Raw genomic sequence first — 27,952 nt, 5'->3', positions numbered from 1 at the left:
ACTGAAATTCTCTCTCTGTGTGTGTGTGGAGATAAGTTTTACTACATTTTCTCATAGTTGGAACTTACCATTTGAAGTGGCAATAGTACAGCTTCTTTTCTTCTATGTTGCCATTGTCAGTGGCAGCAGCAGCATCTGTGTTGACAGACTAAACCTCCATTTTGCATCACCCCCAATGCAAATGACATTCTGGGGCAGTGTGAGGAGAAAATGGCAGCTGCCACACGCATACACATGAAGGTTGAGACCAATCAGATAATATTCTGCAAAGCTGCCTTCTTTTTCTAGGGGGGTGGGGTTTGGGAATTTTCTGAGAAATGTCAGTCCAGCTAAATAATTCTTACTTTGCTCCTAGGAGTAGGATCCAATGATTTTCTACTTAGGTTGATAGCTCCAGATTTTACCATTGGCACCAGATCCCCACAGGATATAAATGTTGTACCCATGCCTGTGTTCACACTATTAAAATGATTGCCAGTATGGTGCCTGTGGGAACCAGTATGCCTGCCAGTGCCTCTCATGGTACTTCCAAAGTTCCCTCTTTTCTTAACATAGAAAGTGATCATGTTTTGTGAATTAAAAATGGTTTGCTTACAAATGCTTCAAAGGTCAGATTCCTGTGCTTTTCCATAAAGCAGCAATAAAAGACAGGCAGTATTACTAAGGTTGCAATATGTTAAGAGTTTCTAAATTACTTGTATAGAAATACAAAGATTGTTTGCTTAAGCTTGGAGCATCCATCTTAGACCTCTTTACTGGCAGGGTTCACAGGATGGAAGCATGGAAAGTGGGAGTTTGGTAGCCCTTCCTCCCAAGGTGAGGGATGTGTGTGACCTGGCTAAGCCTGGCAGGACAGCTTACTCTATGGTCTTAACCCCTTCATGCAGTAATTAGGGTTAAGCATGTTAGTTATATGATGCTGGAATGGCATGTAATTTCTTTCTCTGACCAGCAGCCTCAGTGCCAGAAGCTAATGGTTGATCCTCTGGGCTTTTTGCATGAACCCTGAAGTGTCTGGCACACATTTTTTTAAAGCACATGCTTAGTTGTGTATGATAGTTTTTCACTTTGGGCCATGTTTATGTTTTATTAGCATATCTCCTTGAAACAAGTCATTTGTCATATCATAACCTAGACGCGCATGAAAACAAATAAAACCTGTAAGCCAATTTTGCAAGTGTTTCCATTACCACTGGGGTAATGCAGAGAGTGATATTAGCCATTCTGGAGCCATCCTTAGGAGATGTCAAATAAATGACAACCCTTTACTCCAGGAAAGTGAGATTGGATGTGTGTGTAATTAAATCCATTGCAGACACCAGCCCAAAAATAATTTATTTTGTGCAAAGGATGTCTTATCATGTTACACACTTGCCAAGGCTAACCGAATAAAAATATAAATGGATATGATAGCCTTATCGTGTCAAAATCAGAGAGTCTGTGGATATTAAAAGAAGAGTTTTGAAACAAAACTTTGTTTTTTGTATTCAGGGCACACTCCATTGTGGTAGTGCTTGAGATGTTTCCAGCAGAGCTTGGCCTTATCGTTGACAGGCTTCCTCTCCCCCCACTCTCCCATCCTATTTTCATTTTACGAGATTAGTAGTACGGATAGAAGAAAGAAATATTTGGATTATTTTATTCCCTGCTAACTGTGCAGGTTTCCCTCTCCATTTTATTGTGATGTGTGAAGCAATATTAAAAACAGTAAATGAAACAGTTTGAAACAGTAAATGATTAGCTATGATGAGAAGATCAAGATATATGTTAGTGTGTTTTACATCAGGAATAGCTAATCCCCCTTTTGAGAATCCTGATCTGGCCCACCAAGCAAATTTTCATGGACTCCTCTGATTTTGGCAGCAGTAGTGGAAAGGAGAGAGAATAAATTATTATTATTATTATTATTATTATTATTATTATTATTATTATTATTTCCCATCCTTCCTTCCTTGCAGAGGAACCAGGGCATCAAACACACAAACATCTAGAACAATTCCAATACAGATGCAGACTGGGAAAGAGCTCTAGAGAAAAGACTTTCTTCTTCAGTAGGTACCAAAAAGACAACAGGGATAGCACCTTTCCAATATTTAGCAGGAGGATCCGATTTCCATATAGTGCAAAATGGGCCTCCTGATAAGATGGTATCTGCAGGAGGCCCTCACCTACTGAGTGCACTAATCAGTTGGGTATATAAGACAACACTAGGATGGGATGTAAATTGCCCCCTCACTGCTCATCCAATTGATAATTTGATGAGCAGAAAGGGGGTGATATCTGATTTGTTGGATCAGCTCTGGAGGTGTGGCTGCCTGCCTGTGTATTTATGCTGGTCACACCCATTTTTTGCCTTTCCCATAACTGATATGGGCCCCTTTGGGGGTTGGCCAAGGTTGAAAAAAGGACCTCAGGCCAAAAAAAGGTTAGCTACTCCTGTTTTGCATTATTGCTCATATTACAGCACCTTGTTGTTTGCCTCTGTCTGTCCTGGGAGACAATGGGAGTGTTTGCCTTTGGGAGTAAGGTCAAACCATTGGAAAGTTACTAGTGCCTGCTGTGACTGTAGAGACCGATATGGGCGAGAGATGTTTTATTGCAGGTGAGGCAGATGAAGGTGTCCTCTTTCACTTTTAACAGGTGCACCATGGTTTTTCTTCTCTCTTCGTTCCTCCTCTTCCTCTGGTCCCTGCTGCAGATACACTGTCTGTCAGCACACTTTCTGTATTGAATACATATAGTTAAGAAGTAGACAGCATGTTGCTTTTATAGATCAACCCTATGGTCTGCTGTTCAACTAAAAAAGCTGATTGGATTTGGTGTAATCGCTGATACACAAGTACAGTACTGCATTGTATAAGAAGAACAATGTTCTTGCATTGATGTGACTCAGTGAGGTTCTTGTGCACCATAAAAGGTGCTGAAGGAATCGTATGGGAGAGGGTGGGGTGGGGATGGCTGAGCAGGGCCAGCCCAAGGCATGTTGACACCTGAAGCAAACCATAAAATGGTGCCTCTCATCCCTGCCAGGGAAGAAGGGGTGAATGAAGATCTACATCAGAAACAGAATGGGGGGAATAAGGATCTACATTGGGATCAGCTGCCGCTGTGGAACCTGTTTCCTTCCACATACATGTGCATCTCAAGGGAATGTACAAACTGCAGTAAAAACAGCCTCAAAAAGAACAGTTTAAAACAATATCCAAAATAACAGCAGATTGATTTTATTTTATTTTTTTAAAAAAACCAAATAGATGCCCAAGACAGATCCATCTGGGAAGGCTTTTTGGGACCAAAATGTCTGCAGTGGTTTTTCAAAAAGACGAGGGACAGCCACAAGAAAACTCCTACACCAAGTTACTGTGGCTTCTGAGATCTAAAGGGATAGACCATAAATTTTTATCTGCAAAGGCTGTTCTTCTTAATGATTATCTTAAATTAGAAATAATAACTTCTTCTTCAGTTAGATATTGAATTGTTCATACAGGTATTGTAATCAGCACTTCTAAAATGTCCAGCTAGAATGTATCATTAGTCTTGGTGGCATTCAGTCTTAGACCATGATTAGATATATCGCAAGCATCATTTTTCTCACACATGCAGAATATTTTAATACCAGTCTCATTTTGCAGTTTGTCTATGGGGAAAATATCTTTTTCTGCTCTTTCTTTTACAAAGAGAGAGAGAGAAATCAAGATCTGGCTGCGATATCAGATGTTGTCCATTTTGTGTTGGCACATATAATATGGTTTATGGATACTTCAAGGAATCTGGGGCAAAGAATGCAGACTCTTTTATCTCTTTCCCTGGTTGTTTTGGGATGAGTTTAGAACCTCTATTTCCACTTCACCAGCAAATTTGGCTTGGTGACAGCTACGTCTTATGAATTAATGGAATAGTATATAGTTGATTACTTCACAAAAACAACAATCACATCCAGTATGACATTCTCAAGTGGTAGAGCAGTGAACAAGAGTGTCTGAAAGTTACAATATAGGGTTTAGAAAGAATCAGGAATTTGTTTGGAGGACCCGTAGGTAAGTTTGAGCTGTATCTTAGGCTGGTGATGGCCAGCCCATTCCTTATGGTATAATCAGATGGAGGGTTGGATCAAAACTTAGCCATCCACAAATGGGCGCCTTCAATCTATGGAAGGCATTTGATCCAGATGATGGATCCTGCAGGTGGAAAGGGGGAGGTTATTTTTTGCAAATTTCTTGCTACTCTAAAGCCTCCCCTTTTCAAAATTATTCCCCAATACTCCAGAACAGATTTTTTTTGTAGGGCTCAAGTGGCTGCAGGCAGATTTGACAAAAGTCACCTTCCTGTTTTTTACCAGCTGGAATATCCCCTGAGTGAAATTCAATTCAAGAAATGGACTTGCAAGAGACACCAAAGTCTAGTTCCAAGCTTCTATCTCCTGTTGGGTAGGATTCACCTAACAAACCTCATCAGTGGAAGACCCTTTCCTCTCTCTGCACGCTCTCCACCCCCACTGACATTGACTATGGGGTGGGGTGAGGGATCAGGAAGACCCCTCCAGAACAGTGCATGGGGAAAGGAGAAGAGGGGTTGTTCCATCTGGGAAGCTGATATGCTTGTGACAAATGAACATACCACATAAAGCAATATTGAATTCCGCCCCTTCTTTCTGTACCATAAACCCCCACTGCCATATACTTCAGCTGTTATATTTCCAACTATAGAACTGGAAAAGGAGGCTATCAAAAACAACAAAAAATAAAGCCCAGAATAGAATTCATTCTGAATATGGAAAATAATGATTACACCTGAATATGCTGAGCTGAGTAGCTTTGAGTTTAACTTTATGACAAATCCAAAGGCCTGAGTGTGCTTTTATAGGCCAGCTCATTACTTTTTGTTTTGTTTCTTTGGTTGTGACTCCTTCTTGGAATGGAAACTTTTAATGTTTTTAAACTGAGGCTGATAGAAGATTAGGGTCCTTGGAGAATTCAGTTGTGCAACTGGGTTTGGATTCAACCTAATGGTAGCAAATTAAGCAGATTATGCAGCCTATTGCAAGTAGTTCACCATTTTTAAAGAAAATGGCCCCATTCTCTATTGCAAAGGGTTAATGGGGAACAGTAAAGATGCATTGGGAAAGTAAATCCAGCCCAGAGAACTAATAAGCCTTGAAAATACCCTCTGTTCAGAGTCCTCACATTATCATTAGTAACGGCATTAGGCGGGTTATTGTATAAATAAATGCTTAGCTTTGCTGTCTGGCTTTCCCCTAACACAAAAAATGGCTTTCTGCAAGCTTGCGAATATTTGTGTTTCATGTCTAATTAATATGCTTACACTGATGAAATTTTGAACATTGCGTTAATACTCAGTGCTGTATTCTATAGATGCGGATTTCTTCGTCAGGAGTTGACGGGACTTTGGCAACAAAAAAATAAAATAAAAACCAATCTATTCTCCTTTATCAATATCGGGAGGAGAACCTGTAGGGAAAGTGTTAAGCAATCCTCTTCTCTGCCATGCTGCTTCAGTGAATTTAGAGTCTGCTTCCTACCTCCCTGGCAGCTGCAGTAAACTGAAATCAAAAAATCATGAAGAAACATAGGTGTCTCCTCCACATCATGTTTAGTGTGACCCAAAAGCCCTGCCCCCATCATTATGTTGTACTTCATCTTACTTAACTTCCCAATGACCCCAGAAAAACACCCTTCTTTCCCCATTGCAGGACTTAATAGAAATACAAAGGAATACAAAATACTACTGTACACTCACATGTACAAACATCCCAGTCACAAAATTTGGGATTTGCAATAAAGAATTCTAGTTAACTTCTCCATCATTTCCTATCCCCTGCCCAGTCCCCATTCAAAATGCAAAATATCAAACTTTGTTCCATGGTCTGTGAAGCTGTATAAGGAATTATGGCAGGCACATCACCTAAGTTGATTCTGCTTTTGGAGGAAAAGTGCAGAATACGTTCCAGTACATGCAAAGTTTGAGAACTAGTACAGCATAAAGCATCCCTGAACCACCACTTAAAGGAGTGTTTAATTTAGGGTGGGGAAATTCTGATCCTCTGGAGGTTGCTGGACTACGAAGACTATGATCCTTGTCCATTGGCCAAACTGGCAAAGGCTGAAGGGAACTGGAGTTCAGCTGGAGGGCCACATGTTTCCATCTCTGATCTAATGCTAAATCAGTACAGATGAGCAACAAAGAGAATTTGCACACATACACCCCCTGCCTTCTAGCTCTCCTGCTAGGGTTCCCATCTCTTATCCTGAAGCAGAACCTGTTGCTTTCACATGTCCAAGGCATGGAACCATTGCATCACAGAGCATTTCAGGTTTCCCTGCTGTGATACTGCACCTGTCTCTTCTTCACTCTCTCCTTCCTGTCTACCTACTGAAAAGTGGCATTGGAGTCTTGCTTGGCAAGGGATAAAGGTAGGAGAACTGACCAGAGGCAGGATATGCCCTTTCTGTATAGTCTTTCTGCCCTCAAGCTACAAAAGCGACAAGCAGGACAAGAGATGGGGACCTTATCGAATGTGATTAGGTAGCATAAAAGAAATTCCAGTTTCTGATGTAATGTGCATCAAATAACCATATTTCCTCCTGTTGTTGTTGTCACCGTTGGGTAATTTGCTGCTTCTGTGTTTTCTTCATTCCCTGTCACACAAAATCCAGCATGTGTGTGTATTAGCTTTGGGGGGGTGGGATGGCTCTGGGCAGGTACAGTTTTCCTACTGTGCTTCATTTCAGCCATGGGAGGGAGGGGAATTAACCTTGGGGTGGAAGACAACAAATAAATAACAGCTGGGTGAAAGTTTGCTTTGCCTCCCTATTTTTTAAAACAGACAGTAGCCATGGGGAGATGACTCAGCCGACACTGACAATCCAGACCCATCCCTATCGAAGCTGCGACCCCGTGGAAATGTCCTACCCCAGGGGACAGTTCCAGCCAGCAATCCGAGTGGCCGACTTGTTGCAGCACATCACTCAGATGAAACGGGGACAGGGCTATGGCTTTAAAGAGGAGTATGAGGTGAGAGTAACATTCACTCACTTGAATGCCGAGCTAAAGAATGAAAATTAAGGCTATTGTCAAATCGGAACAAGTGTTCTTGAGAAGCGTCTCGATAGCTTAAGTGGCTTATTTTATATGCTAACCAGAATGCCTTCCCCCTAATTGCTCCTGCCTCCTTGTCTTGAGTCCTATTTCTGTTATATGTAGTGGCCGTCATCCTAGATGTTTCTGCCCTAGTCCACTGATGTGGGGAAAGGGCTTGGCTTTTCCATAACGGCTTCCCGGTAACCCCACTTATGGAAAAAGACGTGACAAAGCTTTCTCTTTTCATTGAAACTCTCACATAGCAGAGCATACTGGGTTAGGGATCATGGCCCTAGGCACCTTATCTCTTGTATAAACTCCACCAAACCATAATATGGTGTACTATAGGTGCAAACCAAAGACTCACTGTTTTGAATTTATTGTTAGTTGAACTGCTAAGAGTTTGTTCACACAGCAGCCTCAGGACCAGCGTCCATATGATGAGAAGCCTCCAGGTGGCTGTAATATCTAGTCCTACTGACAGCCCTCACACAGCTCCCTTCATCATCACTTTCTGCCGACAGGACCAGGTGCTGCTGGAGGGTAAGCAGATGGATGACAGACCTGACAGTGTTGGTAAGAGGCTTTCCACAGGTGACAACCAGCTGTCAGAAGAACTGCTAGCTGGTACAGCCACCCAGAGGCTTCTGGCTCTATGAAGGTTTGTTCAGAGACTGTTTTGCGAACTAAAGATTCCTGAAAATCTAGTCATTTCTGTCCCACTGCCCCCAGGAGTGTGTCAGAGATTGGGCTGGGAAATGGAGCAGTATTTCCAGATTTGGGGTGCCACACCAACCATATCACATTTGAAGAAACACAGAGCTACATTGCACTGGGGAAATATTTTTTGGGTGCCAGAGAGATGAAAATTATATTCCAAAATGTATGGAGGAGACCACATTGGCTGCCCTGCCTTATTCCCCAGCTACTTTCATGTATGAAGTGATGAAATACAAGTTTGCAATTTAGGGAGGGGATTTGCTGATGGCATGGTGAGCAACTGGAGTATCTCTGCTGATGGCCTTCCATTTAAACAAGACACTCCTGGCTATCTCAGGACTGGCATCAGCACCTGGCACCTGTCCGCTGGCAGCCCCATCAGGCTCTGCTGGTGCTGACACCAGCCCTAGACTCGCATGCTTACCTGGTGGTGAGAGATGATCAATTTAATTCCCCATTACTTTCCTAATGGAGCATTTGAGGACATAGTGAGAAATTAAAATTGCAGCCCCTGAGCATTCTGGGAAATTAAAGTGGCTGCCCATTACCGCTGCTGCCAGAGGGCTTTCTCAGACTTGAAGCTGCCCCTGGCTATCTATCTATATATATATGTCTCTCTACCCTTCATCAATGGATGAGTTTTCAGACTGTTGCCAAACAAGATACTGAGAGGCAGGAAGGCTGCTTCTGCCTGGGTCGGTGTGTGCTGCTAGAGCCTTGTTGCTGCAATTAAACCGTTATTGTCTTTGGCAGAAGTATTGAATCCCCATAATCAACATCTGATAGATGTGGTATAACAGCTGTGATCAAATGCCGGCCTGGGAGATGGCTGGAAATATTTTCTCTTGGCTGCCTTTGTTCCTTAGTTGCGTATCGCCCAAGGCTTTGCAGAATTTCGCCATGATCAAATGCAACGTGGGATGTTTGAATTTAGTTCTAAGTTTGGGCAAATCCAACCTTCAAGCCTCATGGAAAAACCACTGAATAGTTTATAGAAATGGCATTAGAGGCAGTGAAGTTGCCTGGGACTATATTAGAATAGTAATGGTGGAAAGGAGAGAAATAAGTAAGAACAAACTTTCCTGTGACTCGTCTCCCCAGGCATTGGAGAGAAAACTGTAGCTGAATAGGTGTTGAGGTGTCTTGGGGTTAGCTTAAATATGAGATAACCACACATATTTTTGGCTATCTACCTTGACACACTGTGGTCATCTATCATATAACATGTACAACCTTTACTGCCAGGTTGGGGGACCACAGGCCTAGGAACCAAATGCAGCCCAATAACTCTCTCTATGTGGTTCTTGAGATACTCCCCACATCAGACTCCCTTTTCCCAGACCTGGCACCAGCCCTCCTTCACACCTTCCTTGAGTGTTTTTGCCTAACTAGACTGTGTCCTTAGACTCTGAGAAAGCCTCTTGCTTTCTGGGATAAAGATGGGTATGAGTATATGTAGAAACTAGCCTACTGTAGAAAGCTAAAATTTACACTCCTTACTCTATGCACTTTTGTTCCTGGCCCTCGCTATTGGCATGCGGCCCCCAGAAAGTTCCACAGAAGGGAATGCAGCTCTCAGACTGGAAGAGGTTCCCCAAACCTTGTTTACAACATGGGGGTGGGGTTTAATCTCTCCTATCAATCTCCGTATAGCACATTGTGGTGAAATGGCTCTCCACTGTGATATTTGGTGGCCATTTCTAGTTTCCAACAAGCTGGGGACCAAGATTTACAAACAAAATAAAATAGTTGCTCATTCCATCCCATGCCAGTCTTACTGTCAGTGCAGACTTTCAGGTAAATCAGATGAACAAAGAGTGCTCGGCTCGATGAAGGATGATGCAAAGGGGAATTTTCTCTTGCAACTCCTGGTTCCTTTGTGTGACAAGTGAATTGCATGTGTGGTTCTTGAATTATGAAAGGACAGATGTTTGAAAAATTGTCTCAATGCTGAAGGGGCAGGTAAATCAGTGGCTACTGCAATAATACCATACAGTATCATTTATCTGAAGGGCTGGGATGTCATTGAAATCTATATCCTATTTCGAAGCTTGTGGACATGATTTTAAGGTACTTCCAGGGGTCAAACTGATGTGGTTCAGACCTTAAATTAAACTGTACTATCTTTAGATGTCTAGAAGAATTACTGTTAACCTCCATTTGTTCTTAAGGGAAAACAACTGTCACAAGTCAGTGAGCAAGTGCATGTTCAGAGTCTGTACAATTGAGTTAAAACTGGGCAGTTCCATTTTGTGGGATTGGGTAGAGGGAGTGAAAATATTGCAGCCTGGTGGAAGCAGCTGATGGGGAAGAGGGGAACTGAGTTCCGGTGAGTTCCTGTTGAAAAAAAACCCTGTTTAAATCCATGCATCTTGTCAATCTGTCACAAAGCATTTACCTCTATCCTGTTTCGTGGGAGCACAAATAGATCAAGCCCTAAAATAATTATGTGCTTTGTGTTTCACATTGGGGATGAAGCTGGATTCTGGGTCTGAAGAAGTCTGTAGTGTCTGTAGTGATGAAGGAGATAGTGAGCAATCATATGCTCATCTGTTTCGTCCAGAGGAATGTGTACATGTTTTTGGGTGGAATATAAACTACTAATATAAGGACTTCTTCTGTGCTGTCATGTTTTTCAGTTCAGTGGGTAATGGAGAGTGAACTTTCTCCCATAAGGTGACTGCACATTTTGGGATATACTTCCATAATGTGCCCAGTCATATAACTTAATTATTTCCCTCACTGAAGGTGCTGACTCTAATTTTGCACACCTGATGTTTTATTTGTCCTGTAGAATATGTCCTTGTATGGCTGACTATGTGGCTTATAATTTCAAATTACCATACTTTAGCCAAGCTTGCATTGCAGCTTCTCTTTGAACAACAAACAAGAGCTGAAACACGGTTTTCATAATTTTACAATTACTGAACTAGTCTACCTAATTTGGTATAATATGGGGGTGGGGAATGTGACTAGAAGGTTGCTTCCGTAATTTAATATTTATTGCAAAGTTCTGCACTTTCAAAGTGCTACATAAATAATCAGTAGGATTTTTTTTTTTTTTTAGTTTAGATGGCATGATGCCATCCCAGATTCATGAAAGACAGAAGATTAATGACCTTATCTTTGATGTCCAGGAGCTGTATTTCAAAATGTGATGTATTCTAGCTTGGTTTCTGTCTCACATACAAATATACTTGGCCTTTTAAGATATATTTTTTGTCCTTTACCCTGTAAACAAGTTTCATAAATTACGGTCTATTTAGTGACATGGTACCAAATAATTTTTCTATTATGAAAACGCTCTGTGAGTTGCCTTCATCAATCACTAACTCCATTAGACTCCCCCCCTCTTCATTTCTTGTCTCAACTATACATAGTCTTTCCCTTTCTCCCCCTCGCTCTTTCTCTTGAACAGTCTTTCATGCAAGCACACACACACAATTGATTTTAAACCATATCCCTTCCCCCAAATTTGAGAAGTAGTTTGGTAGATATCCTGGGAGTCTTGCTCAAGGCTAAACTGAAGAAGACCCACTTTTGTGCTTTCTACATTTTATTTGTATTTGTTTAAGGATATTTACATACCGCTTTTAAGGCAAACCTCACAAAGCAGCTTATATAAGATTGTTGTAACAATAAACATCAATGTCTTTTTAAAAATAGCTGCAATGAAAGAAACCTGGCTTGTTTTCTAGAAGAGGCTGGTAGTGCTTCTTCTCCCATCCCATTCCTTCAGGGCAATGCGTCCGCTCGAGCTTTCTTCTCTGCTCCTCTCAGGTGGCTATTTCTGGACATTTTAATTTATTTGTTCGAGACAGTATCAGATTTACATATAAGCTAAAAAAGATCTCTCTTGGGGGCCCCCCAAAGCCGATCCAGCAAAAGATGCCAACTTATAGGACACCATAGCTGCAATCCTCAGCACAATTCCAATAATATTTCTGAATCTGGTTCTATGCATGCAGCAGAATACTGGGGTAAAGTCAAGACCTGGAAGAAGGGTCAGTGCCAATTAAAACTGGAGCTAGAACCACTTTTGAATGTTCTCCCATGTTAAAAAAGCCACGCCCCAAAATAAACACTTCCTTGCCAGAAGAATACTAGCATAGAAGGGGGAAAGGTTCAAGCCAGTCATCTAGCTGCTCTCTTTGTTTTCTACCTACAGGGAGAGATTTGGGGCGGGGAATGGGACCAGTGATAATGAGATTGGTGCCTGAAGGTCCCATAGATGCCTACATTTTTCTGATGAATTTAGAATGCTAGTGAGATCATTGGTGGTACCACTATTGCTCTTAAAACTGGTTAATTGTTGCTACAATTCTATTGTTAAGTTGAGAACAGTTATGAAAGAAGTGCAGATTAGCCATACTTAGTCAGTGCTGGCAGTGATGTCTAAAAAATTCCTGATTTTATCTGTTTTGGATACATTATTTATTCCACTGCACTTTGCTATTTTTCTCATTGTAACAGGTTATTGTTCCATCTATATCAGTAGTCTGAATTTTCCAAGACAAGTTTACCAGTTATGTCATTGTGTTAAGTGCTTTAAAATGACAGCCATACAGTGTGAAGAAAATTTGAAGAAAAGAATATAGATATAGACCGAGAAGTTTAATCCATCATTACTATAGTTGTTGAAATCTCAAATGGCATTTGATTTTATCCTGAGCTGTTTATATACAAATCAGTGGTTCTCAATCTTCTTTTCCCATGGGCCACTTCCAAATTACTGCAGGTCTTCGTGAACCACTTAATGGTTGTTGTTTTTCTGCCTGTTGTAGCAGTTGTGCTAACTCCAGGAGGATTTTTAATTGTATTTTTGCAGGCATATGACAGAGCACCTTGTGGACCACTGATAGTCCATTGACTGCAGTTTAAGAACCCCTGGTGTAAATCATACTATAGCAGAAAGTTTTATACATATGTATATCAGAGATTTGATTATATTTTTAGTGAACAGAAGGGGCATATGTTTTCTATACACACACTGGATCTTTGTATTTTAAAGCAAAAACCTGCTGTTTTGATAAGACGCCTATTGATCAATTAATAGCTGATAATAGCTGAATTGGGCATTTCTTTGGAAAAGTCACTTTTACCATCCTATGTATAATGCTTAGAAGGATTTTGTTCCTTCCTCATCTTTTTTCACATCAATAGCGCATGATGAGATCCCAAATGACTGCTACCATTCTCTGAGCAATCATTTGTAACTAGACTCTAATGTACAAATAACGCGCCATTTCTTCTCTATCTTTGATGATAGAAATGGGATCCCTAATTTATGTTTTTTGTGCTGCCCCCCTCCGCTCTAAAAATTTGCCACTATTAAGCAGCACTTTCTTGGTACAAGGAAATAGGTGTGTGATCAAAGATCTTCCCGTTTGCTGACACATTACTTCATACATGTGGAGATTTGAGCCAGAACTGCTTTTATTATCCTTCTCTGACACAAACAGGATCCATAGCGTATCCTGACATTATTTCCAGAGGGAATCATTTGTGAACTGTGGTTTGGCATGATTATAATATCATTTTTAGCACATTTCACCACCATCAGCCAGCCCAAATGCAATGGCTAGCACTACAAGAAACAAACAAGTGCAATTTCTGTTTTGGTTTTTTAAGCAAATTATCTGTTATTCAGCAGCAGGAAATGTGCTTTCCTACGAATGGGTATGTTATAAAGATAATTATTATTTGGGCGTAATTCTTGAACACAGAATAAGGTTTCAGAAACCATAAAAAGCGTCATCTTTAAAGCATGCCAAACAAAACTGGGTTTATGAGTGGTGTGTGGGAGCTCCCCTTTACTATCTTCATCGCAGGAAAAGGCCAAAATATGGTATCAGTTCTGTGAAACGGGAGAAGATCCTTCAGTGTTACTCAAGAGTATCATGGGCATTTCATCTTGATTAGACTTCTTATCAGCCTACCATTCTCAACATGAAGGGGAGTTCATATGGTTGCATTTTAATGAAAGCAACCTAATTTTCACCTCCTGACCACATGGGTGAAAACATAATTATCATTTGGATTTTGCACTTCACCAGATTTTCAGTACAGTTCTTGGCTCGAAAAAAGGGGAAAAAGCCAAAATGCATCAAAATGTGTACAGTATTAAAAAAATTCATAATGGATTTCTTTTTGTACAGAGTGGTTTTTTAAAAAATAGATAAATAAATCACTGATTAAGGCGGAAGTCAGAAAAGGAAGAATGCTAAGAATGTATCTTGTGCTCTTGTGATATAGACTTGGTGGTTGATTTCATGTATTTCTTCAGCTGAAATTAAATGGAAGAAAAGTCGTAGCTCTCTAAATTAAAGGAGCCTTGATCTGAATTTAATCAGCACTTTGAATTGTGCTCACATTAGCAGGCATCACTATATACAGCTACAATGCAGTATATGGATATATTACATGCGGCATTCAAATAGCTCGTGAGTTTGAGAAACCTTTATGCCTTGTTTTATATTACAAAAACATTGCCTCTGTCCTCTGTCAATTTAAATATTTTACAAGGCAACTTGTATTTCTCAGAGGCAAAAGAGAAGCAATCTATGTCCCTGTGTTAGAGACGGTGCATTGAAAAAGAACCCAATGATTACAAAGCCAGAAGCAAAATGTTTCCCACTTGTTTTTAGTGCCATTTGCATTGGGAAAGCAATTGTAAGCCAGTTTAAGCCATAGGATGCTAATGGTCTCTTCATCATTTTCTTATTAAATGTGCCCTTTCCTTGAGAAAAACAGTTGGCTTGGCTGGGTGTTAAATTGCATGCTGCCTTTTCCCCTACCCCTATTTCGTTATGTTAAAACACCTGAAGGCATTGGGCATTTCATATAAACACTCTGCTGTTGTTTATTTTGCAGGCTCTACCTGAGGGGCAGACAGCATCTTGGGATACAGCCAAAGAAGATGAAAACCGCAATAAGAATAGATATGGCAACATCATCTCCTGTAGGTGCAAATTCAAACTGAACTGAACTTCCTGTGTGTATCTGTAAACATCTAGCTGAGAGAGGGGGTATGTCTGTCAGCGTAACTGTGAAAAAGAATAAGAGCACAGAATTCTGAGCACTCTTAACCTTTCCCGTTTGATAATTTCATGCTCAAGTTTTTTTGTTGCCATTCTCACCCCCTTCCTCTCCACTTTTTCTCCCTTTATCTTTCTAATATTATGGGATTCTTATTTTTCTCAATGAACTGCAATCCCAAAGCCCTGTCCTTTCTTTCCCTTCCCAAATATAATAGGTTATGTATGAAAATGGGGGGGTGGTCTCAGGGCTGAAGGTTCTTCTTCTCTCCATGTAGAACATTTGAAGAGGGTTCTGCACATATCCCCCTTCATGCGATCATCAACTCTGTTCTTGATTTTGTTTTTTTGCTGGGTAAACAGACCTCCTGACTGCATTAAATAGCCCTCTGCATGTGCACAGGGCTGTCTTTACATATTCTAAAGATTTGGGAATATGTCCATCACCACAGGCTATTATTTCTCCTATGCGCTTTTGCAAAAGCTGTACAATATCTGAAAACAGCAGGGATAGGGGGAAATGTGCTTCTAGACGTTGTTGGACTTCAGCTTGCACCATGCCTAGCCGGCGTAGTCAATGATAATGGATGATGGGAATTTTGGTCTCAACACCCGGACAGTCACAGGTTCACAGACCTAGAAGAGTCTTTCATAACATGGGTTGTAACCAGCTTAGACACTGAACGAGCAGAACAACTTCCACTTGTGCAACTGAACTTTCCGTTCTTCTTCTCTGCCCCACATGCTCTCCACACACACACCCCATCTGCAAATCTGGAGAGAGGGGAGAAGAGGAAAAGCAAAATTTTGTGCAATGACTTCATTAAATACAACCCGAAGAAGAGTTGAAACTCAGTTGTTGCCTTGATTACAGAGAATTGTGGCTTTAGACTAATGGTCAGAAGTTTGTGGGACACAGAACAATACTTGTTGTTTTTTTTCCTTCAGTGCTCCTATTTTCCTTCAATGCTCCTATTTTCAAGCCTTTTCCTGACCTTTAATTGACACAGATTCTTTCTTTGAACCAAAACCTGAAGCATTCGTCTTCATGGCTTTACACGACAGGGAGCGCCAAGGGGCTAAATGTACACATACTTTCTCATTTTATCTCCTTTCACCATTTGTTGGCATTATCTATACATATTGGAAGCTATTGCTTGTGACAAACACTTCTAGCTCCGGTGCTCTTCACTCCTAAAAGTGCCTGGGCCTTAAGGGACAGGTTTATCACCTCGCTTACAGATAAATGGCGAGCACAAAATCTCTAGGTACTAATCACATCGGCTACTTCGTCTTCCTTGCTGTGGATTCTGACTGAGGAAGCACGGGGCATCTGCAAATACCAGGTGGAACGTAATGATCCTCAAGCAATAAACTTAGGTGAATTCACCAGGGAGGAATCAAATCCAAGAAGAATTGAAAAGTTAAGAACTCGAAAGCAGCGAAAAGGAAACTTAGGCCAAGAGGAAAACTATTAGGTTCCCTCCTGTACTGGGCTGCTGTGCCTTTCTTTTGTTGTTGTTTAGTCGTTTAGTTGTGTCCGACTAATGGAAATAATAATAATAATAATAATAATAATAATAATAATAATAATTTTTATTTGTACCCCACCCTCCCCAGCCAAGGCTGGGCTCAGGGCGGCTAACAAGCAATAATAAAAACAGGAAAGGAGAATTCTAGCTGGTGCAGCTTGCACCACACTTGCAAAATATATTTATTCCTACAGACTATTTGTTTTTCATGCTGAATTTGGTGACTCTAGTACTCAAGCCTTGTGTGTGGCATTGCCACACCCTCCAACACTTCTCTGATTAAAATAGGGACATCCCATTCCATAATGATAGCTTTAATATTTATACTCCACACATCTTTCTGGGTTGCCCCAGCCACTCTGGGCGGCTTCCAACATATTTAAAAATTATAATAAAAAAATAAACATTTAAAAACTTCCATATACAGGATTGCCTTCAGATGGCATGGGGGTCAGATAACTCCATACCCTCCAACATTTCTCCGATGAAAATAGGGACATCCTAAAGAAAAGTAGGACATTCCAGGATCACATCAGAAACTGGAATGGTTTCTCTAAATCAAGGATGTCCCTGGCAAATAGTAACACTTGGAGAGTCTGCATTACTAGCAGGCTCAATCCTTAAATGGGACTGGTCCTATTCACATTGAGTTCCACATACTCACTGGAGCACAACATTGCTTTCAATTGCAGGATTTATCTGGCTTTCACAAAAGACACTTCCTCGCTCCCTTAATTATAAAACATTTCTATATAGCATTTACATTTTTTAGCACTGCTGCAATGATTGATGATCCTGAGTTTGTGATCTCGAGAATTTGTTGTGCATGTGCAATGAGGCTTCCTATCAGCAGCACCACAACAACACACAGCTTCACAAGCAGCACCTGAAACTTCTCTAAAACACAAAAAATGCCCTCATAGCAAATTTCAAAAAGCTAATAATAATAATAATAATAATAATTTCATTATTTATACCCCGCCCATCTGGCTGGGTTTCCAGTGAACAATCGGAATAACAAAAGGAACAACAATGATAACAACAATACTATTGCAGCTATTTGCAAGTTAGGATTAGTGGTACAGGGCTGAAGAGCGAAGTGGAAGATACACATATCTAGCAGTTGGTGTGATGATTGAACAGTCTTTTCGCATGCGTCATTTTTCAGTATCTCAACCTCTTTTCTGTTCCCGCTGTTCCACTGAAAGTCATCAGTTATTAATAATACATAAACGCCTTGCAGCCTTATGAAATATATGTATCTTCCCAACACCTTCCAAACAGATAGAAATATAAAATTTAAAAGATAAGTTATGCTGTTAGTCTTAACCAAGCATAGCCCACTAAAAATATGAATAAAATAAAAGGCCTCATTACCTTCTGAAGGTTGAGCTGTGGTCGTTTATATTTCTTAGCCTTGCTTTCGAAGCAAAGGGTTCTCCCGTGCCATTCACACTTTTGAGCAAAAGAACTCCCCACGGGAGATAAAACATTGTGAATGTTGCAATGTTCAGTCACTTGGCAACAAAATTAACCGCCCAGAACTGTTGAAAACCAAACAGGACACAAACATTTGAAAATCTCCTTCATTGTCAGAATTATTTTCTAAGTTCAGGATAGCATCTTAAATAATCTCGCAAATGTTTTCCCCAACATTACAGATTTCCACTTGTCTCACCATAAAGCTACAGCTCTCCATCCATACATATATGCCTATTAACAATCTATTTATCCATCCTGGCATTCTGATGCTTTCTTTCTCCCTTTCTATTCTCTCTTGTATCTCATCTTCTGCATAGTAGCACAGGAGCCAAAGTCTATTTTTTAAATTAAAAAAACCACTCTGCACACCACATCATTGTAGATGCATGAACAAATGAGTTCTAATAATCAGCCCATGGAAAAAACCTGAATCCTAATAATTTTCATCTATCTTCATTGTGCTATGAATTATCTTCCCAGCTCTATATCTACCTCATTTAACAACAAGTGTTTTAGCTTGCACCAAGCAGGCTGTTTATAAAAAAAATTAAAATATGGAATATCCCTAGCCTGCCTAGAGATAATTCTTATGCAAAAAAGTTTGCTTTTTGTGTCTGATTCAACTGCTTTTCTGCAACGATTCAGCTGTACAATCCAGTCAAGATGTTACAAAAGGTGATAGTTTTTCAGAACTTTTTGAAGGAAATACTAAGACCAAGAAGTGTGTTAATTAGATCAGAAATCATACTAAGGGTGTCTGAGAAATGTGAATTTTATGAGTTCAAATAAATAACAGACAAGCTTCTGAATAACTCAGGCAGGCATTGAGTTGAAGCAATGTGCATTTAGCAGTTGAAGAAACATCAGTTAGTGTTGAAAATCCTTTCAGCCTGAATCTTCTATGTTCTTTCTTCTTTCTGCTGTTCCTATTTTCTTTGATACATATGTTCCTGCCTTCAAGTAACAAAACAACATATTTTCTTTGATTATTTTCAGATGATCACTCCAGAGTGAGACTGCAATTGCTGGAAGGAGATCCCCATTCAGACTACATAAATGCCAACTATATAGATGTAAGTGCTATGGAAACTTTTAAGGATCTTAATGGTGGGTGGGTGGGTGGAGTAAGTGAGATGATAATGTTTGTTCTTGGATCAATGCCTTGAAGTAAAATAGAATTTGGAGCCTCCAAGACTTTTTTTTACAAGCTGTAACTTTTCAGTCCCACCTGAAATAATCCTTTGAAATGCTTGCAACATTCCAAAATGCACAGTGATTTTATCAAAGCCCCAGCCCCATGCAAATGTAGTGACTTCCTGATCTCCTGACCAGGATGATTAGATCAGAAACAAGCTCCCTTCTGTTGCGTCTCTTGTATCTATTTGTTCTCTATAACTAGCACATGCAAAGTGTGAATTGACATAGTAATCATTTTTGTCTAATGGAAAGCAGGAGACAGTGGGAGATTGTGATTTACAGTGCAATGGTCCCGCCTCACATTATTTGTTTTAGGAAAGAGGAAGCAGCCGGACCAGGTTAGATTATTTGTTCATCTAGGTTGGTATTGTTTAGTCTGAAAGGCAGCAACTCTAGGGTCTCAAAAGGTTTTTTGTTGGGGGGTTTTAAGATTACCTGTCAGTTTATCATTTTTAAATGGAACAAGGCCATAGCTTAGCGGTAGAGCACATGCTTTCCATGTAGAAATCCCAGGTTCAGTCCTTGCTGTTACTATAAAAAAAAATCAGGTGACAAGTGATGGGAAAGAGCTCTTATTGAACCCATAGAACAAGTGTGGAGAACCTTTGGCCCTCCAGATGTTGCTGAACAACTCCCATATTCATCACCTTCATCATCATTTATTAAATTTGTATGCCACCCTTCATTTGAAGATCACAGGATGGTTCACAACATAAAAATACAAAATGAGAACACAAAATGCATGATAAAAAACAAACAAAAGAAAACCAATAGCTCACCTCCTACAAAGACATTTTAAAAGGCCATAGCATGTTTAATTAGCCCAAGGCATGGTTATAAAGAAATATTTTTTGCCTGGCACATAAGGGTGTGCAATGAAGTCACCAGGTGAGCCTCCCTGGGAAGAGCATTCCACAAATGGGGAGCCACTGCAGAAAAGGCCCCTTCTCGTGTGGCTGCCTTCCGGCCTCTCATGGAGTGGGCACATAAAGAAGGGCCTCAGAAGATGATTGTAGGGTCCAGGTCAGTGCATATGGAGAGTGGCAGTCCATGAGGTATGGCAGCCCTGAGCCATTTAAGGCTTGAATAGGGCCCAGAAACTAATTGGCAGCCAGTGCAGTAGGGCTAGGATTGGTGTTATATGCTCAAACCACCTTGCCCCAGTGAGCAACCTGGCCCCTGAATTCTGCACCAGCTGAAGTTTCCAAACCGTCTCCAGCGGCAGCCGCATGTATAATGTGTTGCAGTAATCTAACCTAGTGGTTACCAGAGCATATATGACATAAGTTAGGCTATCCCTGTCCATATAGGGGTGCAGCTAGGTCACCAGCTGAAGCTGATGAAACCAGAAATACCTCTAAGCTATGTACCTGCTCCTTCAGAGGTGTGTAACCCCATCAAGAGCAGGCAGCCCCCCATCCAATCCCATCCAATCCCCTTTAACAGTGCCTCTGCCTTATTGGGATTGAGCTTTAGTTTGTTGGCTCTTGTCTAGTCCACTAACAAGGCAAGACACTGGTGCAGCACTTCCACTGCCTCACCTGCAGATGTAAAGGAGAAATAGAGCTGTGTGTCATCTGCATACTGCTGAGCACATGCCCTCAGACCCCTGGCCATTGGTCATGCTTGCTGGGAATGATGGGAGTTGTAGACCAGCAACAACTGAAGGGCCACAGGTTCTCCATAGCTGCTCTATAAAACAACTTCCTGTGTTCATATGATTAAACTTGGAACTTGTTGTATTCTAGGCATATGCCCAATTGTCGAGCAATGGTCCCTTCCAAACACTACAGAGACAAGAGCAACTGTGTCTAATACAATGTCTAGTTTGGCTTTGAACTCAATGGGACTTTTCTCCCAAGAAACAGAACAATCCAACTCATCAGATTGTGTGTTTGGGTTGTTCGATTGAGTGGAGGTGTCCCTGTGCTCACCTCTGACACTTTCACAGCCATCAGATGTCCTGGGCTTGACACAGACCTGATCACTGCACCGTCCTGGCACTGAGATTAGGCTCAGTTATTTGCTCCCCTCTAACTGCCACTGAAGTTGCAGAGAATTGCAGAGCTATGGGATGTTGGGGGGTGGGGTGCGGGTGGGGAGTGGGGAGTTTGGCTTGTGCCCTAAGTATGCATCTTAGTATTTTGAAGCACAGGGCATGTAACCACTTGTATGCATCCTGCAATGGAAAGAAGGATGCAGACATCGTTTTGAACACTTTCCATCTCATTAATAGAGAGCTGTGGATTCATGACTAAATGGAAAATGTATTAAGCAAAGTATTTAATAGCAGTCCTGTTTCTAATGTAAGTCTCTTTAATCCTTAATGATATCACAATATTTTAAAGAGATCCTTCAATTAAGGGAAAGGAAAAACATATTTAATATAGAGCAACCCACACAGTTTTAAAAATCACTGATGCCTGAGTCAGTTTTGACAAGAAACAGATGTGTTGTTTTCAGATGAGGGGACACAGATTTCTCCATGTTCAATCTATTAATGACTAAGTAAGTAAGTCTTCCTAAAGTGAAAGCAGTTTTAATAGAAAATATGAAAATGGAAGCTCTGGCTTTCATGTTTGCAAGGTCACATGGGGTGATGTTCCCTACTGGTCCTACTCAGAGTAGACCCTTTGAAGTTAATCAGCATAAGTAACTTAGGATCATTAATGTCAGGAGGTCTACTCTGAGTAGGACTTGATTGAATAAAACCATTCTCCCCTTCCTTTCTTGCTTTTGAAATATAAATGGTTTCAGAATTTTCACGACAGTAAGAAACATTGAAGCATTTCCTGTGATGAGTTTACTGAATCATCAATAATACCGTGTGCTTTGGCAGCCTCATTTAAAGGCCAACAGATAGATGGTAAAGTGGGAAGCGCGTCAGCAGTAGAGATGCTGGTGAATCTTGCTCCATCCCAGCTCAACTTTGACCTTTGGGAGCCTGTATTTCTCACCTTAAAGGGCCATAAATTGATCTTCACCTGAGATTTAGAAGCTAGAGAATAATTCCCGGTTTACCTGCTTTTCCCACCCTGCTTTTCCTACTCTCCCACAACACTCCTTCCCTCAATCCCCATCCATCACTTACAATTAAACCACATTACTAGGCAATTACAAGCATCATTGGTGCTCTGACAGTTCTCCAATCTCTGGCACCTGGAGCTCTATGTAGAAATGAACCACAATGCAGTGTTCCTATATTTGTTGGAAAATGACGTTTACACCGTATAGTAGCATGCACAATGCTCCAGGTATCTAAGGAGGAAGGGAGAGAATTCCCCGCTTCCCTCTCCCCACCGCAGAGCACTACTTCTCTTTCAGATGAACATTGATATGCATGGTACCAAGCAAGCTTCTAACCTTATAGATGCATATCTGAAGTGCCCCTGAGATGGGAGCCTGAGATGGGAGCCTACAGAATTCCTTTCCTTTGTTTTCTTTGCAGGGTTACCATCGGCCTCACCATTACATTGCAACTCAAGGCAAGTATAGTGAAACCGCTCAGTGGTCCAAATGACATGGTATAAACATTTAAAAATAAATACATAATAATTGACCTAAAGTGACCTGTTGAGATTAATCAGTAATAAAGGCACATTCACAATTCTAGGTTTCTGCATTAATTAATGTATTTTAAAATAAAATAAAATCTGAATGGATGGCTAGTGGATGAATGGTGTGCATATTTGTGCATATGTCTGTGGTAGAAAGACAGAATAAATAGATGATGAGTGGGGGCTCAGAGAAAGAAAACTGGTGTCCCTGCCTACTTTGACTTTGACTTTGCCCATTCTTTGGCTTTGACCCTGACATGACCAGCTCCAATCGCACTGGTCATCAATGTCTGTGGCCCTTCACTTTTGCTTAATTGAAAAAATGAATTCCTGGTGTACACAAGCAGATCTCCCTCTTTTGCTAGGTCAATCTACAATAGCAGTGAGCACTGTTTTCTCCTGCCAGTGGTAATGATCTGTCTGCTCCCAATGTAGATATTTATTTTCCCCTTGTTTTGGTGGTAGATCTTCACTCACCCCTTCTTCCCTGGTGGGTGGTTCACCTCAGGTGTCAACATTTCTTGGGCTCGCCCTGGATTACTCTCAAATGAGTATAACAGGTGTGGGGAACGTGTGGCCCTTCAGATGTTGCTGCACCCCAACTCACATCAAACCCAACCAGCATGGTCAATGGTCAAGGGTGATGGAATTTATAATCCAGCAACATCTGAAGGAGCCCATGTTCTCCTTCCCTGTTATACAGATGATATATTCATACAACAGATCAATGCAGCTACTGTTCTGGAAAGCAATTCCTTTCTGACTTTAGTACGTTATGTGTCAGAAGCGCAGACCACTGGGGGAGGCAAGCTTATTTGCCTCAAGCCTGGAAAAGATTATTTTTTATCAAATAAAATAGTGCCTCTTTCAATTGTTCTGAGACTACATAAAAAGAGGGAAAGCACCCACCTTGGAAGAATGGCAGATGCAAGTAATCGACTATATGGAAATGGCTGAGATGACTGGTAGAATCCGAGACCAGGGAGAAGAGTTGGTGGAAGAAGATTGGAGGAAATTTAAAATTTATTTACAGAAGTATTGTAAAATGTATGAATGCTGATGACATTGAAATAAAATGAAGGGGTTCTAGTAATAAGAGATAAAAATTTGAAATTTGGGAGGTAAAAATATATAAGGATAAAGTAGTAGGATACGAATTTGCTGAACTAATTGTTAAAAAGGGATATAAAAAAGGGAGGCATGAGGAAGTCAGGAAAATAAGTTAATTGAAGATGAATAATTAGAAAAGAGTGATTTGTGTTTTTCTTATTCTATTTTTTGTGTGTTGATTGTTCTTTTTTTCCTCTTGTTAAATGTTTGTATTTTATGTATTGTGAAAGTTTGTATTGTTGTGTTTTATATTTTTTTGTGTGTTTTTATTGTCCTATTTTTCTATTGTTAAACTTAATAAAAATATTATTATGGGGGGGGGAGAGGGAAAGAGGACTTTTAAAAGACAGGAGACATAAGGAGGAAATAAACAATCTGACGGGATGAAGAAATGGACAACTTGAGGAGGCATCAAAGGCCACACTGAGATGGGGGCCATAGGTTGCCCATCTGAGATCTACAAGAAATGAAATGATACAAAATCTCAGAGCTTGAAGGATAATTTGTCTTCTGCTACAGAAGCACACACTGTATCATAACTGGAAGATGGCAGAAAAGGCCTGTTTGGTTTATGTCACTCCAGAAAGCAGAGACTAAAGAGATTGGTATCCCTGCAGCCTACACATGAGAAAAGTTTTAAAGCTCCAAGAGGCAGGCTGATAAAGCTGAGTAGAGACTATAGATTTTTGAAGACTCTTTAATGTGGTGTGATAGATCTTTCGCTGCCCACTGCTATATACATTCAATAAACAACAAGAGCTGTTTCTGATCAGAGGCCACAACGGGGAAAAGAAAATGAATATGTATACTCACGGGCACCAGGAGTTCTTACTACCTTCAAGTCTCCAAAAATCTATCTTTTATACATTTGCTGAAAAGGAACAATCTACAAAAATATACCTGAATTTCTCGGGCTGTTGTTAGAGTGGGTGATTCATTTTTATTACAAACTGAACTTTTAGTGAGCCCATTCAAGGGGACCCACAATGATGCTTTTGATTAAGGAAAATAATCCAACTTTTTGCATTTGATTTGAACAACAGGAAGCCCTTTTCAAGCCACAATATTCTTAGCACTACATTTCAGTACTGTTAATGATACTTTCAAAAATAAAGTAATGCAGGACAAAGTCATAAATATGAAAAGAAGCATCTAGCAACATATCCAAGGGGAGGCAGCTTTCTGTTAAATGCCACACATGTTAATAATTAAACAACAATTAAGTTGTGACCCAGAAGTGTTAGGTTGATTCCAATGAAGCCTTTGTACAAGTGGAATTACTTCTGTTCATGCAATAGAAGACATCACCTCACCCAATTTCACCCCACACATGCTCAATATGTTCTGGAGAGCCCCCAACCTTTTGGAGCAGATTTGAGGGAGACAAGGTGGAAAGAAATGGAAGGAAAGTGATGAGCACTGACTTTGTTGGATTGAACCCACTATCACCAAAAATCTCATCAAGTAACTTGGGATTCTAGCCCTCATGTTTATCTAGTAATTACCCTTCCCAGGCCCAGCACTGTAGATTTTATTTTGAGTTGTGTCTTCACTTCCTTCCTCATTTGTCTCCTCCATGGCTCCAAATTGAGCTACCAGTGTATCATTTTACATTCTGATCACTTTGTTGATTTAAAAGTTTTGTCGCTCAAGAAAACACACAGGCAGTCCAGTCCATGCTTTAGGAGGTTTGGTCTTTCAGCTGCGGTGGAGAAAGAAATGGATTGTGCTGCAATCAGCACATGGATGTGCATTCTCTCTCACACACTTCTTTTCGCCCTCAGGACCAATGCAAGAGACGGTCAAGGATTTTTGGAGAATGATCTGGCAGGAGAACTCTGCAAGCGTAGTCATGGTCACGAACCTGGTGGAAGTTGGCAGGGTAGGATGACGATTGTTCAAAGCAAATGTGGGGACAGATCTTTGTCTCCTCCCACTTTGACAGATGGACAGGGCAACCAACATATCAAAGCGTTGACCTGCAAGGTGGGGGGGAAGGGTCTCCTTCACTGGAGGTTTTTAAACAGAAGTTGGATGGCCATCTGTCAGGGATTCTTTAGCTGTGATTCCTACACTGCAGGGGTTGGATTAGATGACTCTTGGGGCCCTTGCCAACCTATGGTTCTATTTGTAGCCATACATAATGTGCTAGCATTCAGTTTGTGATCTTTATTGTCATAGGTGAAGTGTGTCAGATACTGGCCTGATGATACAGAAGTCTATGGAGATATTAAAGTCACCCTAATTGAAACAGAGCCATTGGCAGAATATATCATACGCACTTTTACAGTTCAAAAGGTAAGGACACACTAGCCCTCCCCTCACCAGCAGATTCTTTTTCTTGCCACTAGGTCAAAGCTGTTCGACATTTCATTCAGATTACTGATGGGTAGCTACGGAGTTGCCAATACTATTTCTAAGTGTACTAGAGACAGCTTAAAGGAGGATAACACTGTCAGTGACAGCTATATTCTACCCAGTGGCGTCGCTATGGGGGGGCGGTGCATTCCAGGTGCCATGTCTAGGGGGGTGACAAGAAGGCACCCTGCGGGGGCTCGTTGGGCACAAGCAGCCATCGCGCAGCTGCAAGCAGAGGATCCCAGCGCCGGCAGCAAACCACTATGTACAGCACATGTGTGGCATCGCACACATGCACTGTACATAATGACGCCACACATGTGCTGTACATAGCAGTTTGCCACCGGCTCTGCTCGAGCGCTGTACAGACGGCAGTGGGATCCCTCTAGTGCCGCTACAGCCGCATATAGAGTTCACGTCTGTAGCGGCGATGGAGGGATCCTGGCACCATCTGTACAGCACTGGAGCGGCGCTGTCGGCAAATCGCTATGTACAGCGCATGTGTGGTGTCACTACATACGACGCATGTGTCATACGTAGCACGCCGCACATGCGCCCTACGTAGCGATGCCCCGCCCCGGATGTCACGACGCCTTCGTTCGCCCCTGATTCTACCTTCCAGAATCAGAGGCAGCATACCAGTTGCTAGATGGCACAAGCTGGCACAACACTTTTGCCCTTGTATCCTGCTTGTGGGTTTCCCACTGGCCTCTGGTGGGGCCACTGTGGGGAAATAGAACGCTAATCTACATAGGCCTTTAATCAGACAGGGGTCTACTTATTTCTTAAGCATTGTTCCTATATGATCAGAATGGTGATGGTTAACTTTTATTTGTATATCTCAGAGAGGTATAACCTGCTCTCAGATTTAGAAAATGTATACGTTTAGGCTTGTGTCCAATGCAGCGCTAAGTAACCATCCCTTTTCTGCAAGGATTTATGCTTACCCAACAAGCCTTTCACTTCTCTCCACACCTCTAATATGTTATGGGAGTTTCCCCAGCCATTTTGAAGCAGATTTGGAGAGGACACAGGACACATGCAGAGAGAGGAGAGGAGAAGCCATGTTGCACGAGTGTATACCTTTGCACTGATGCGACAGTTACTTAGTGCTGCATTAGATACTAGCCCCCCGCTTTGTTCATTTTATACATTTCAATTAATTCAAGACAATAATATATTTTAGAAGCACAAGTACACACAACACCAAAGAGCAGAAGAGAAACTTAAAAACAGAATTAAATTAGTGAAAACATTAAAAGAGTAGATAAAAAAGGAAGACCACTGCCATTTTCACTATGTTAGGATTTTCTGAATTGTTATTCCTCATTTCACTTCTGTTATTAATTGGGAATGTAGCCTAACTGAATATGGTTCCCCATTGAAAGGCAGGGAGGCCTGGCATAATTGTGTACCGTTTCTACTTTGGAAGGAGTCAGATCCTTTCATAGTCTTTTTTTTATTTTTTTATCCAGCTTGCTGTTGGGTAGGTTGCCAGGCCATTTCTCACTATGGCATAAATGTTCTCCATTCAAAGCTTGGACTAGCTTTCAACATATTTCTGCATGCAATGGCTTAATCAGCTTGCTAGTGTTCATCTTGTCCCCCACACAAAGCCCTGATTGGACTCGGACTATTGCGCATCCTTTCCTCTTCTGTGAAATTAACTGTTCAACATCTCCTGCTAAAATGAATCCATCATAACTGGTTGGAAACCTGTTGTTGTCTTAGAGCCATCAAAGTGGCTTTTTCAGTTTTTCTCCTCTACCATGAAAAGCTGTGTATACAAAGTATATATGAAATGTTTTTGGGTGGAATTGGGTTTAAAATGTGACACCATTGTAAAGAAGTGGCTGGTTGG

At 41.0% G+C, this 27,952-nt stretch overlaps 1 protein-coding gene across 11 annotated transcripts in view; it reads left to right on the top strand.

Moving 5' to 3' along the window:
* PTPRT (protein tyrosine phosphatase receptor type T) overlaps positions 1-27,952 on the top strand; it is a 603,119-nt gene that overhangs the window by 546,401 nt on the left and 28,766 nt on the right. For all 11 annotated transcript variants that reach the window (XM_053394030.1, XM_053394036.1, XM_053394029.1 and 8 more), the window contains 6 exons: positions 6,845-7,032; positions 14,692-14,779; positions 18,866-18,942; positions 22,515-22,551; positions 25,518-25,615; positions 25,915-26,031. In XM_053394030.1, the coding sequence (XP_053250005.1) occupies positions 6,845-7,032; positions 14,692-14,779; positions 18,866-18,942; positions 22,515-22,551; positions 25,518-25,615; positions 25,915-26,031 (605 nt within the window). The remainder of the gene's footprint in view (positions 1-6,844; positions 7,033-14,691; positions 14,780-18,865; positions 18,943-22,514; positions 22,552-25,517; positions 25,616-25,914; positions 26,032-27,952) is intronic.

This window comes from Podarcis raffonei, chromosome 6, assembly GCF_027172205.1.
Source record: "Podarcis raffonei isolate rPodRaf1 chromosome 6, rPodRaf1.pri, whole genome shotgun sequence".
Classification (NCBI taxonomy): Eukaryota; Metazoa; Chordata; class Lepidosauria; order Squamata; family Lacertidae; genus Podarcis; species Podarcis raffonei.
Note: the sequence above shows the minus strand (reverse complement) of the source record. Positions and strands in the feature narration are given on the sequence as shown.